Genomic DNA, 13974 nt, shown 5'->3' with positions numbered 1-13974 from the left:
GAGCAGAGCACATTGAAAACAGAGCATTGGAAACTAAAATTCACAGTAACAGCATTTGAAACACACAGAACACTCAAACCCAACAGGTGCCCATATCTAGGCTTACAATAACTTCTAGGAAATCAACAGTACAAGCAGTACGAGGTCTGAAAGCCCATCCTATTGAATGAAGAACAGCCCAGAGTGGTTTCCAGACCGTTTCCTGTTTCTACAGCAGCTTGGTGTGGTGTCAGAGTTTGCGCGATTCCTGAACCGCCCTGCCGGTCCTAGGCGAGAAAGAGTGGGACATGACTTGATGGGCGGGGGAGGAGGAAATCCTGTCATGCAAGCTTTCGTAATTGACCCCTGAACCAGGATATCCTCCTCACACAGGTCACTTTGCCCCTCTCCCTGGCCTGACCAGCTCATGGCCGTACCCTAAGCATCTTCCTCTTTACCTCAGTCAATAAGATAACACACAAAGTGGACACACTTCTATAGTTCAGGTGGGGAGCTGCGTCAGCATGCGTAGGCTGCAAAGGAACAAGTAATAGGTTTATTCCATGCTGAAAAAAGAAGAAGAAAGAGAACACAACGTTTCGGCCGTGGAGCCTTCTTCAGGTGACACCTGAAGAAGGCTCCACGGCCGAAACGTTGTGTTCTCTTTCTTCTTCTTTTTTTCAGCATGGAATAAACCTATTACTTGTTCCTTTGCACACTTCTATAGTGCCTGTTGAAAACACATAGGATACACTCAATTGCACTGCACACATACTGGACACACATTTAGTAAACACAATTTAGGTAACACACACTTGATAAAGAAATACTGTGCCCTGCTGTGGACAGCTCACCACACTGTTAATAATGTCAAGAGAGTGCTACTGAAGAGCTACACAAGTCGGTAAGAAAACCAACACAATGCAGGCCTTGTGTGTTTCTTGTCCTGCTAACGGTTCCCCCCATCCCCCATGCTCGCGCACAGTCTGTTTTTTAACTACTTGGCCCCTGGTTCCTCAAACTCTCCGAAGGAAGTAGCCACAGGACAAAGGAGCTCTTTAGAACAATCACTAGCAAGCCAAGAAAACCATGGAAAGAGGAAAGAAAAGGCAACCCTGTTCCTCTATTCTGAGCTGAGTGCTGCAGTTATCAAGAGCTTACGCTTCAAGATGTGCAGGTGTGTGCGTTGGCGTTGAGAACAAGGAATGGGGGGCAGAGGCTGGAGGAGGAAGATTGGGGGGGGGGTCAGTGAGGGGTACGGGGGTTCAGAGGCCGCCTCTTCCTCCTGCTGTCACCACTCCGTCCAGGAGAGAATTCCTGGAAGGGGGCAGAGACTTAGAGACAAAGGCAGGAAGGCTGACTGTGCTGGACCGGGAGGACGGTGCAAAGGACGCCCAGTGCAGCTCTCACCATGGTAAATCCCGAACACAGAACGGTGAAATACAGTCAAGTGTGGTAAAAGAAGAGGAAGGATAAGACTTAGAGTAGATTGGTCAATTCCAGTAGGACATAACAGAGTATGATGAATGGATGGTAAATGAAAGCAGATTATGGTATGGTAATATGCAGTAAGCCACAGTAAAGTGTGGAAAAGGAATTATAGAATGCAGCAACCTTGGTTTACTGCACAATGTGCAGTAGTGATAATTTATTTGACAAACAATTGTTGCATTTTGGAGTAGTCGGGAACACTGGTACTAAATTCTACAGCAAGACACTTTACCCAGATTACCCCAGTAACCCATCTGTATAAATTAGTGCAACAAAAAAGGAGGCATTTGTTCTCAAGGTTTCCTTAGGTATAAGGAACATGGACACAAGTCACAAGAGCTCTTTACATTCATTCTGCTGGGGAAATGGTCAGAATGTGTTTATTAATGAAAAGCCTGCATCTGACAATACACGTGAAACAGGAGACTACGTACCTGTCCTGAATGTGCTGCTGTCTGAGCTGGTCAAAAGCAATTTAAGTTCACACGATATGCTAAGGTGTGGTAGTGCATGGGAGAATGGGGAATGAGGAACACAGTTAAAAAAAGATATCCTTTGGGTTATAGATCTCATGCATTTCCTCAGTCACAAAAGGAACATACTTTCTACAAAGATCTGCTGATACTCTGGATCTGCTGATACGTATAAATACTTTTAAACTTATCTAAACATAAAGCAATTCAAATAAATAGTTTAGATCATTTTGGTTTGCAGATGACTTTTTCTTCCTGTTCGGAGTTCTTGATTCTAAGTACTAAAAGTTATTTTAGCATGTCTTCCCCTGTTGTGTCTCTCTTAACAGTGCTGCAGAAAACTACTTCACATTAAAGTCTCCCTTAATATGCTGAAAAATTCAACACCTTGTTTACTTGATATGGTGTGTCAGCTGAGAACAGGTAGTGTTCTAACACTGCTAGCGCTAGTTCTTTTCCAATATATAAGAGCTGTGACAGAAAGAAAAGGTCGCTGTGCTCCTCAAGTACCAGAACCCATCACCTCTTAAACCCTGGGTCTGGTACAGGGAGACAGAAAGGAGAAGACAGTAGTGTCACACAGGCAGCCAGTTGGCCCTGCTCACTCTGCACACACAGCAGCAGTTCAGCTTGCATAAAACACCTTTTATCAAGCAGGAGTACAACTGTATCAAGTGACACTAGAACAGCTTACTAACAACTAACTGCTAACACCTCTGCTTCTGAGACTTAAAGCTGCTGGAAACGGATGACTGTTGCTTAAATCTCTCGGAGCACAGGGCTGAGTCACCACAGGCATTCGGGACAGCCAGTCAGGCTCAGCACAGCAGGGTTGACACCGGGATAAATGTCACAACAGGACTGCAGTGTGGGGTGTGGGTGGGGTGTGCATCTGGGATCTTCAGGACTGCAGAAGGACAAGAGGACAGAGTGGGAGTGAGGGAATAGGAGGAAGCTGAAGAGGTAGGAAGAGGACAGAAGGAGGAAAACAAGCAACAAAGAGGGAAAAAGAGGAGTGTTGACATGACAGAGACAGAAACAAGAGGGAGGAGTGTGCCATGCTTCACCTCCATCTCTCCCGGCAGTCTGGCAGGAGTTGTACAAGCCACAGAAGGGTGTGATGGTGCTTGGAGAGATCAGCCAGGGTCAGACACAGCTCCGGCAGCTGAGGAAGAGGGGAAGGCATTTTAACCAAAGCAAACTGTCTTTTGTAGCTTTAGTTTATACCTTAGAGACTATTGCACAAATAATAGTACAAACACCAGTCTGCTTCAGTAGACTGCAGGGTGCTTATGAAGTGATTTGGCCATTTCATTCAAGTTGTCAAATCTATGCACCACGGAACAATGAAGAATTGATACACATTTAAATGGAACCATGGGGAACACATTACCATGGACTATGACAAAACACACCAGGGGGCACTAACATCGGCTCAGAATGACCACCATCTGTGTCCATTGTGGCTGGAGACTGCTGATGCTAATGTTCTCTGGTGTGTACCATAACTGTTAAATTCAAATTCAATGAGCTTTATTCAGTGAGCTTTATCAAATTCAATGACCGATGAATTACATTGTTGCCAAAGCAAAGACAATTAACAAGACATTTACAAGAGAGGTTCACTGTCTGTTTCTCAGGCTGTGACAGGAGATCACATACTAGGCTGCCACTCTATTGAGTTTCCTTCCCTCTCCCCTGGTAGGATTGATAACTGTTCTGATTCTGGCAGGTGTGGGAATATGGGGATTAGATTCATTATTTCAGGGAAGAATGTCAAATCCCAAAGTATTTCTTCCAGTACAACAGAAAGTGCATCTTTATCTCTTTTTCTTTTTGTCTATCGCATTGTGTTTCTCTTGTCCTGTTGGTATGTGTATGAAATTTCACAGTTTCACAACACATTGGTGTCATGGTATTGTTGTTTAATAAGGCACACAAATTTTAGATGTACATTCCCTGTACATACATACAGACAGAACTATACTAAAATGATAATTGCTAATACTGTATCAGCAGATGACCCCAGTTATATGAACATACTAATGCTGAATGTGATGTTGTTTTGTAAACTGTATTTTGTAATAATTCCTAATTATGAAACTAGTTTCTGCAAAATGCTCTTTTAATATACTAGAATGTGTTATCCTGTGCTATGTTACATGGTCAGTATGTGGAGCGCAGCCTAACAGGAGTAGTGGTCCAACGCCTTCCTTTCTGGTGCTTACCTGTGTCCTCCAGTCTCCAAGGTTATGCAGCAGTACCAATAGGAGGTGCTTGAGCTCCAAATGGGCGTGGCCGCAGAATCCTCTATCCAGCCCCACCCTCATCACCAACACCACCAATTGCATCAGACCTCGGTTTTCCAGCCAGCCAGGGTTCACTACACCACACACTGCCAAGAACTGAGACAGAGAAAGAGGGGGAATGTGGAGAGAGGAGGAGAGGGCAGAGGACAGTAGAGGGAAAAGTGAAAGAAAATGGAGAGAAAAGGGAGAAGATAGAAGGAGAAAAGAAAGGGGCAGAGGGAAAGGCAATAGAAGAAGAATGGAGGGAAAGGGGAACATGAGGAGGAGAGGGGGGAATGATTCAGAGGGAGGGAGAAAGACAGAGGAGACAGTGTGAGAGGATAATTAGATTATTTATTTGCCATGCGTATTTACTTAACCCCTGTGCATTTGGGTGTAATTGGTTTGGCAGAGCTTGTTCCCCTGTCACGGCAATAGAGCCTCAATGGTTGAGGAGAATAAGGGGAGTCTGAGCCGAGAGGCTGAGTGTGCTGCACAGGCCTCGCATTCACACTGCAGTGCCTTACTGGATCACCGAGTCTTGTCTGTCTAAGGTGCTACAGTATGTGATGCCCTTAGGTTATAAACTTAAACTGTACTGCATTGTCCCACAGAGGATCATTTTATAACTCATTTGACTATTAAATGTGGAGAGTATATTTTAATAATCTCAAAATATACACCAAATTAATATGAAATTGCTTCTAGAACTTTGGAAAATGCCCTATTTCTGGACTTATTCAATATGTTCTATGCAGCATGCAGCCAAATTTTGCAGTATGCTCTGAAGCATGTCAGATTAAATTAAACATCTAGTTTATGAGCTACTTTTAAATCCTCTGCAGTGCACAGGACAGCCTGGAATATTCAGGTATCCTCACAGGGGATAACATACTGTATTTGGATTCAGACAAGCTAGTCTTCCTGCACAAAATCTTGTGTTGGAAGGTTTGTGAAGAAAATTAGGCCACTGCATCACAAACTGCAGATTCTAAGGAAGATTCTGTGCACAACTACAATTCCCACTCCGATAAGAAGAATTCTTTCCACTTCCATTTCCACTGAGTGATGCCATCTTGTGTAAGAACAGCTGGAATATAAACCTTAGGAAGTGCAAATTCCATTTTAAAAGCTGTGTAAAAAGTTTGCACTTCCAACTTTCTATATAGAAAATCTCTGAATGTTTTGAATCAGATCAATTTGATCAGATGAATATACCATACTAAATGTATTACAATTATGCATGCAAAACTTGGATTTTAGCTCAGTCTTAGTCTGTGAAGTCATTCTCCAGGTCATATTCACTGAAAACAAGTGCCAGTTCAGGGCTGATGTCCAGATCAACTATAGCAGTTTGAACTCTGATGCTCCCGAAACACTGCAGTAATCAGCAGTCCTAATTCCAGTGGCTTTACCACCCTAAATCTCTGCCCTGAGTGTTCTGTCCCATCAGCTTCTATCCCTGCGGTGTGCTAGGGGTCCAGGCACACTCTTGTAATTGCAGTTGATTTTCACACAGCCTCACAGTCAGGGATGGGGACCGTGAGATTGATCATGCAATCATCATTGCGGGAGGCAGTCACCTTGCTGCACCCCAAGGTGAGAGTGTGTGCAGTCTGTGCCGTTTCTCCCAGACTCTCTGGGTTAAACTCCCTTGAAGCTAAGTTCTTTATTCAGTTAAATGTGCTTTATGCATCCACCATCAGGTCATGCTTACAAAAGAAAGAACTATGATAACTATGGGACCTTTAAGATCATATGTTTCAGTGCAGAGTCGGGGTTGTATTTTCAAATGAATTAGTCCAAGACTAAAAACCTGACCTGTTCACCTGTGATGTCAGCTCTGCACATTGGCCAGATACAAAGACTACCTAGTGATCTTCTTGTTGCATTCCAAAATGGCAGCTCTTCTGAAGTCAGGAAAAAGCAAATTGAGTTTTTCTGCAGATTCCCTCTGACTGTGGGAGATCAAAGTCAGAGAAAGATGAATGTTCTATCAAAGGTTAGCAGATATGCCCTGTGAAACAGTTTACTGTTGTATACCATCTTCAAAATGGAGTAAAGTATAGTCAAGCATAGTAGTAAAAACACGGTCAGACACAGAGAAAGGCTAGGAGCCATGAGAAATCGTGGCAAAGCAATGTAAATTCATGGTAAATCCATTGGAAACCTGTAAAAATACCAGGAGATGTGTACTGATTAGGTCAATTTTCATAGGCAAACTGAGGCTGGACCATACTGGCCCTGCACATACAGGGTATACCTGGTATACAGCTTTCTGCTATACAGTACCTGCCAGAATCAGTCCTAGGTTTACCCAAAACTCAAGGAAACTGAAGTAAAGCTGTCAGATGTAATGCTTCCTTCTGAGATTCACATTCTTTGTACTAGAAGTGTCTCTAAAGCTGTTTTTGGTATCGGGGGTACTGTGGCTTTGACCCAATTCAATAAAGCAAAATAGTTGAAAAGATCTCCATAGTTTCATCATATTAAAGAAAAGAAAAGAAGCAGTCAAAGAGAAGTTGGATTTCCTGTCTTCAATTATGAGATATGCAGGTGTAGCTGCCATCTTGCTCATTACAAGGCGTCAGTTTTCCAGTCAAATTGCAGGAAATGTGTTTGAGCAGAGAGCTATGATCATGTTTCTGAGATAGGAGGACAAAAAGTCTGCAAACACAAAATGATTAACTGTGTGCAAGGTAAGAGCAACCCTGTCCAAAGTAAATGTGTGGGCAAGGAACTTTAGAGAGGGAAAATCAGTAGTTATTAAGTCTCTGGGGTCTGAGAGGCAGAAACTACAGCCATGAAGGCATCAGCCACTGGGCAGGGTGACCTGACCAGCAAACAACAGACACCAGCCATTCCAGGCAGATCAAGCAAACATGAATTATATAATACAATGAATTAAACATTGATTATATCTTTTCAACAGAGAAGATTGATAGTCTCAAGGTCACTTCCAGCTTCCTGCAAGCATACCCTGATAGCTAACTCAATCGTTTCTTTCTTATTTCTCTTTTCTCTCTTCCCCTTATCTCTCTTTGTCTCTCACGTCCTCTCTTTCTGACTCCATCTCTAAATCTCAGCCTCTGACTCATCTCTCAATCTCATCCTCTCTGACTCCATCCCTTTCTGCATCTCACACTCTCAATTTCTCACCTTTTCTAAAATTCAATCTCTTTTCACACTCTGACTCACTGAAATTCTCTGACTCTCCCTGACTCCCTCTCTAAACTTCACCCTCTCTCTCTAACTCAGTTTCTAGAACTCGCCCTCTCTCTCTAACTACCTCTCTAAATCTCACCCCTTCTCTCTGACTCTCTAAATCTCACCCTCTCTGACTCCCTCTGTGCTTCTCACACTCTGATTCTCCCGCTCTCGTGTCAGAGGATGGACTTGCATCCGCTGCCATTTCCTGCCTAGTCTTATTTTAACTCCTGTGAAGCTCTGTGGAGGAAACAGGGACAGCTGAGCTGGGCTGTGTGCCCTGTGTGCTCCCAGAATGGGGGGGGTTGGGGGGGTACTGCCCATCCAAGAAAAGGCTGCTGCACAGAGCCAGTTCCAGGAAACTGCTCAACATGAGAACCAGTCAGCTGGGGATGCTTCAAAGGCCTTGTGTTTTCTAAGGATTGAAAACACTCATTCATACACATTCAGTTTATCCTTGGTTTTGCACTGAATGTTTTCCTGGAGGTTAACAGCACTGTTCAGACTCAGTAAACACTTCAAAGGCAACACCCCTGGGAAAGGAAAAGGGATGATTGATACTTCCAACCCTTCTTGTAACCAGTCCCAGGGTTGCCCGTGTCAGTCTCCTACCTTGAACACATTGGTCAAGTTGACCTCAGGCAGCCTGTAGGGTCCATCGCCTTGTGCGCCATCTTTATGTGTCCCTTGGGAACCAGAGTTAAGACTGAAGGGTTGAGAAGGGGACCTGGGAAATAGATGAAGAAGAGAATGATAAATTAAAGAGGGAAAATAAATTATATGGGTGTGTGTTATATGCCAGTCTCTCCCCAAATTAGCCCATACGTGAAACATTCTTAAAATTAAATTTTCACAAAAAAATAAAAAAAAGGTCAAGAGACAGGACTCTAAATTGAAAACTATTAAAATACATATTTACAGTTATCAGAAAATATATATTTTCCTACTGATTATGAAACAGAGTCCCATGGCATGTCGAAGAAGTAGAGATGCTGGGATCTTTAAAAATGAAACATGATGCTTGAATCTCTTACTGTAGAGGAAAAGTGACGAGCACTGAAGGTTTAACATTATATTCATTAACATGATCATATTTCTGTGGTTGCTATGGCTCCTTTAAAGCTTACTATTGGAGCCTGGAAGAAAAACAACTTAATATGGATTGTGAGGTGTTTGCATGTGTTCACAGAGTGAAGGTGCACCCACATGATCAGACCTGGCTGGGAGTTTTTTTCACTGCACACAGGGGGAATCACTTACCATACACTGTCCCGTCTGTTTACATTAGTACTGGAGAACCCGGACACACAATGAACACACTATCACTATCTCCGTGCACTACTGTTCATTGGGAAAAAAAGTTCCCCTTGGCAATAGAGCAGAAGAGGAAAAGGGGGGATGTTTGTAACCTTTTACACCGTGATGAGGCCTGTTCCTCATTTTCTGAAATTAACTAAAAATGCTGAAGTGCAGATCTAGCAAAACAAGATGCAGGAATTGAACAGACTAGCAAATTGAAAAGCCTGTGCACTTCAACTAAAAATTGGAAACTGTAGTTTTCATAAGAGATACAAAGAATGGGGCCATTTTTCTAAACCCCAAAAGGTCATTTCATTGGCTTTCATGAGTCCTTTTTTGTGGAGGTGGGGAATTCTTAAAAGTTACAGTTAAGCTCAGCGGTGATGTTGTAATTTTGCAGGAAACAAGAAATCATTGTGCATCAGAACGAAGAGAGTCAAACTGATTTAACCTCATGGCTTTGCTTAATTATTGGATGGAATGGGCGCCAGGGCTCTTCCAGCTGCCCTGCCAGTCTCTCTCTGCCCCCTCCCTCAGCCCAAACACACTCAAGAGCCAAAAAACCTAATGGCCAGACCTCCATCCCAGCTCAGCACACTAGAGACCAGGGGAAAGTAAACCTCCAGTAATTCAGCAGCACTCACACGCCTAATCCAGTCTCGTTCTGCTCCAGGTGAAATCGAATCTCATCCATCTGTGCCAGGAGTCACTTAACATCTGAGCTGTCCGACTGGCTGACCCATGCACGATGGAAGTGTGAAGCAGCGGTTGAAAGATGGAGCCCCAGGAAATTGCAGCTGTTGTGAGAAGTTGTGACCTGGCTTTCTCTATTTTTTTCATGGCGGGGAGCTGCAGTTTGTTAACTCAGCTGTTTTACAGCTACTGTATGCCTGGCTCTTTGACACATGGAGACACTGACAAAGCCACTAAACACAGACACGCTACAGAACACAAGAAAGTTTGCAAACAAGCAGACACTCAGCACATCTTTCTTATTCAGATGCTCAGTTGCTAATTGATCCTAGAGCTTCTCCCAGAGGTTTCTTGAGGGATTCAATACAGCTGAACAATTTACTCCAAACATCCTGTGATTATTTTGTAGAACAAACTGTTTAATTGCCAAGTCTAAAGGAGCCTGCTGAATCCATTGTCAAAATCTGATGCAAATCGGTATGCGTTTTCTTGTGTTCAAGACTAGAGATTCTGTTTTTTTATGCCAGCTGTACGTGATTAAAAGTTATTGGGAGACTTGGTAGGTTTTGTGTCATTCTTCTTTGAATTGTTTCCAGGGCAGCAATATCCTTTTTGCCATGTAGTGCCCTTGATCACAAACCTGTGCTTTGGATCCTGGCCAATTTCTCCTTACCAAAATACACATCTTAATTGCAAATTTGTAAGTGCCCGCAAAAGCAATAAAAATGAAGACACTAGCTATGGCTACTTCAGAGCTCTCAGAGCTTGTCAGTAAGGTTTGAAAAAAGAACACCTTCATTTCTTAGAACTGACCTTGAGGAGGCTAATTTCAAGAGAGTAGGTGACATATGCTAAATTGGATCTTGCTGGAGCATTGTATAATTTAAATATTACTTTTCTTCCATTTTCATTTTACTCTCACGCACAGGCAGTTCAACACACTCTGCTTTCTGGCTGTGCTACTTTTTACAACAACAGCATGTCACTCCTCCAGTCTTGCAAGTTTGTATAGTCCTTATTACAGGTTTAACTAGAGGTGAATTCAAAACAAAAAAGAATAGCAAATAACAAATTAGCAGCTGGACCTACATCTGAAAGGATAAAAAAAGAAAACAGGCAGGGATTGCTCATCAATGAAATTTTTAATTATGGGCTTTTTAAATTGGTGATATGTTTTCCATGGAGACAGAGAGAGGAGGGGGGGAATGGGAGAGACATGCAGATGGTGTCTTCAGTCATTTGTCTCTCTATCCTATATCTCTGTCCTAGATCTGCAAGGTCCCAAACTGATACAGATGTAGCCAGACACAGCTCGTTAGAACCAAGCAATAAAAAACACAGGCTTCAGTCACTGTCACATGGCTGACTGAGTTCCATCTGAATACCAAAGGGAACACATTAGAGCATTTTTGTCTAAGTTACCTCCCAAGCCTAACCCTGACTCTGATTGGAATTACTACACAACCCCCAACTCTGACTCTTATCCCAACCCTAACCCTACTGCTGTCTTCAAACATTACATTAATCCTGACTTCAAGCCTGATCTTCCCTCTGATCCAGGCCTTGACCCTAACCCTACTCCTGACTTCAAACCTAATCTTCCATCTGACCCAGGCCTTGACCCTAACCCTACTCCTGACGTCAACTCTAATCTTCCCTCTGACCCAGGCCTTGATCCTAACCCTACTCCTGACTTCAAGCCTAATCTTCCCTCTGATCCAGACCTTGACCCAACCCTACTCCTAACTTCAACCCTAATCTTCCGTCTGACCCAGGCCTTGATCCTGACCCTAATCCTGACACTAACTTTACGTCTAACTTTTAAAGTTTACCCTAACCTTGATCAGCCCAACCTCTAAAATTTAACATGAAAACTCAGAGCGTGTGCATAATATTTACAGTTTATTATTTTATTCAGGTGTAATTCATAATAAATTGTCATCAGCTTTTAAAAAGCAGTAAATGACTCATGACTGTTGGCTGAGTGCAAGGTCCGTGCACACAGTTTAATATCTGTGCACCAGCTGTTCAAACCTGACCACCATCCTAAAACAAACTGTCTGCAGCACAGCAGCTCAGGATCGGCCAGAGTCAGGGCAGTGTGTGGTCATTTCTCTAAAGAAGGGGGCTGATGAAATGAGATACCCCCTAAAGATTCCAGCAGTTCTAAGGATTATTTATACGCATTTAATTGGGTAATTCTCTAAATGTTTACAGTAAAGTGAATGAAGAAAATATACATTTCAGTTTTGACTGGTGGATTTTTATATCCAGTGTTACATTGCTAAAATATTGTGTTCTAAGTCACAAAAATTACCTAAAATCTTGAAAGCTGAAAACACTTCAGTATGACAGTTTACATCTCTTTTCTACTCAGGCCTGTTTTTAGATAGAGCGACTGACGGACCTTACAGAACATCCAAATTTGTCCAGGCCAGGGCAGAAATAGCATCTCCTCCCACGTCTACTGTCTCTAAGTGGCAAAGGACTTGATGATAGTTCTTGAGGCAGGCACAATTGTAGATGTATAAACCTTTCAAAATACTGGAACTAAAAAATGCACTATTATGTAGACAGGACACAGGATAAACTGTAAGCAGGCATTATTAATGAGAACATTTTTCATTGGGTAGCCACCAGACCTTTAATGTCATAGGCTGACACCGATGGTATATCTCACTGGAGATCTGGCCTTTCTTATTAATCTACATTTCAAGGAGGGCACAAGACCTCTGTGCAGGTTGGGTAGAGTATAAGTGGGACAATAGCATATATCAGAGCCTCAGTATCAACTACATGCACAGGTCAGAGCCAGGCCAAACAACAGGTAGTGGGCTGGTACTGCATCAAGATGCCCTGCCTCAGATTTACCACACTCCCACCATCTCTTCGCAGTAAACATCCACACCGGAAAGAAAATAATGATAAAGAAAATCCTCTACAAAACAATGGAAGATAAACAGAGTAGATCAAAAGTCTCTCTCTGGGGAAAGAGTGACGCCCATAAACGCCCAGTGGACAGAAAGAGAAATAAAGACAACAGGCGTGGGAGAGAGAGAGAGAAGCTCCCTTGGCTCAGAATCACAGTTCAAGAATCAACAAAACACAAGAATGTTAAAATAATCAAACATTTATGGAAACATTACCTTTTAAAACAAAACTGTATTAAAATAAAATTTTAATCTAGAATATCTTCTTGTGTCTCCTGGAGTCTATTAAATAGATTCTGCCCTCTGCTCCTAAAACACACATACACACTCAGACAAAAACAAAGTCCAAATCCATCTAAAATCCTCCAAATATTCCATGGGGAACATCCTGCAGGATTCCTTTTAACAGAAAAACATAGGAATCCTGACGAAGTCCTGCAAGATTCCGGTCCCAAAAACGTCTAGGTTTTTTTTTTGTATGGGCACCAACACACACGCTAAAGCACTTAAACGGTAGAGCGCTGGAGCACTGCGTGATTAAACAAGGGCTCCAAGGACTGCCCTCTGCATGCTGGCTGCTTGTCTGCTACTGTATCTGTCAGGAACCAGAGCAACGGAATGGCGTTTTAAGTACGAGGAACAAGCCTAATGGAGCAAACACAACCTGCCTTCTTTGGGATATCTCTCCTCTTCTCCCTCTCTTTTCAGCTCCCTCCTTCCTCCCCACCCCCACCTTCACCCTTCGCTCTCTCTCCCTGCTGTGAGCCTGGACTCAGTGAAGCCCCACTGGGACGCTCAGTCCACTAACAGGACGGTTAACATTTAAATTCTGACAGCTTTCCATCCCCAGGCGAGGAAAGGGAAAAGACACCTCCATTCAGGCATAACGGCTTCGTGTCCTAGTGCCTTGTCTTTTCAGTGTACTTGCAAGTTCCTTATTTGGTGCTTGAAGAAAATGTTTTGCAGGATTCCACAATAAAGTTCACTTTGACATGCTATAGCATCATTTTCCCCCGAGAACAACACTGAGATCCACATCGTCGTGCTGGCATATGCCATATTGAAAACCTTGACTGTAAAATACAGATTTGGAGCTTTTATGAATTCTTGATTGACTACAGCTCTTGAGAAAAAGTGTCAGATTTCCAGTAAGTGCATAGGATACAAAGACGAGGAGGCCATAGCCTCACCTTGCTCATGCACTAATCACTGGCCCCCAGCTGATCCGGGGATCTTGTCTAACCTTTTCCTGGAGGATCTCGGGGTATTAGCAAATGTTGTGTCTGAGTAGCTTGTTACACACAAGTTATCTCTGCCAACACTTAAACTGACAGAAAGAAAGATTTCTGCAATGCTTTTCAGCCTCATTTTGCCTGTTTTCTAATTAGGAAAAAGCAGCTGTGAATGCTCTGGGGTGGACACCGTTTTATTAGGGTGATCCAATGAATTCTTGCAACCCTCCCCATGCTAAAAAACCCAAGCTGCTCTCCAACACATTATATAATGCTCAACAGAATGGGACATTGCTAATGTGCCACTAACAAACATAATTATCTAAAAATATGAACCTAATTAATTATATAAGAGTAGCCTACTACAAAAGAAGACTCTGAA

General features: G+C 42.9%; 1 protein-coding gene across 3 annotated transcripts in view; it reads right to left on the bottom strand.

Moving 5' to 3' along the window:
• LOC107076754 (uncharacterized) overlaps positions 1–13974 on the bottom strand; it is a 95475-nt gene that overhangs the window by 40951 nt on the left and 40550 nt on the right. For 2 of the 3 annotated variants that reach the window (XR_011182751.1, XM_069181009.1), the window contains exons 12-14: positions 8051–8165; positions 4172–4348; positions 3011–3108 (exon numbers count right to left, since the gene is read on the bottom strand). Coding sequence is in view for 2 of the 3 variants with exons in the window: in XM_069181009.1 (XP_069037110.1) it covers positions 3011–3108; positions 4172–4348; positions 8051–8165 (390 nt within the window). In the remaining variant the exon portion in view is untranslated. Of the gene's footprint in view, positions 1–1810; positions 2851–3010; positions 3109–4171; positions 4349–8050; positions 8166–13974 lie in introns of those variants that run through there. The other variant, XM_069181011.1, reaches the window with a different exon arrangement.

Source organism: Lepisosteus oculatus, chromosome 2 (genome assembly GCF_040954835.1).
Source record: "Lepisosteus oculatus isolate fLepOcu1 chromosome 2, fLepOcu1.hap2, whole genome shotgun sequence".
In the NCBI taxonomy this organism is placed as follows: Eukaryota; Metazoa; Chordata; class Actinopteri; order Semionotiformes; family Lepisosteidae; genus Lepisosteus; species Lepisosteus oculatus.
The sequence above is the reverse complement of the archived record's forward strand: the minus strand, read 5'-3'. Positions and strand labels throughout refer to the sequence as shown.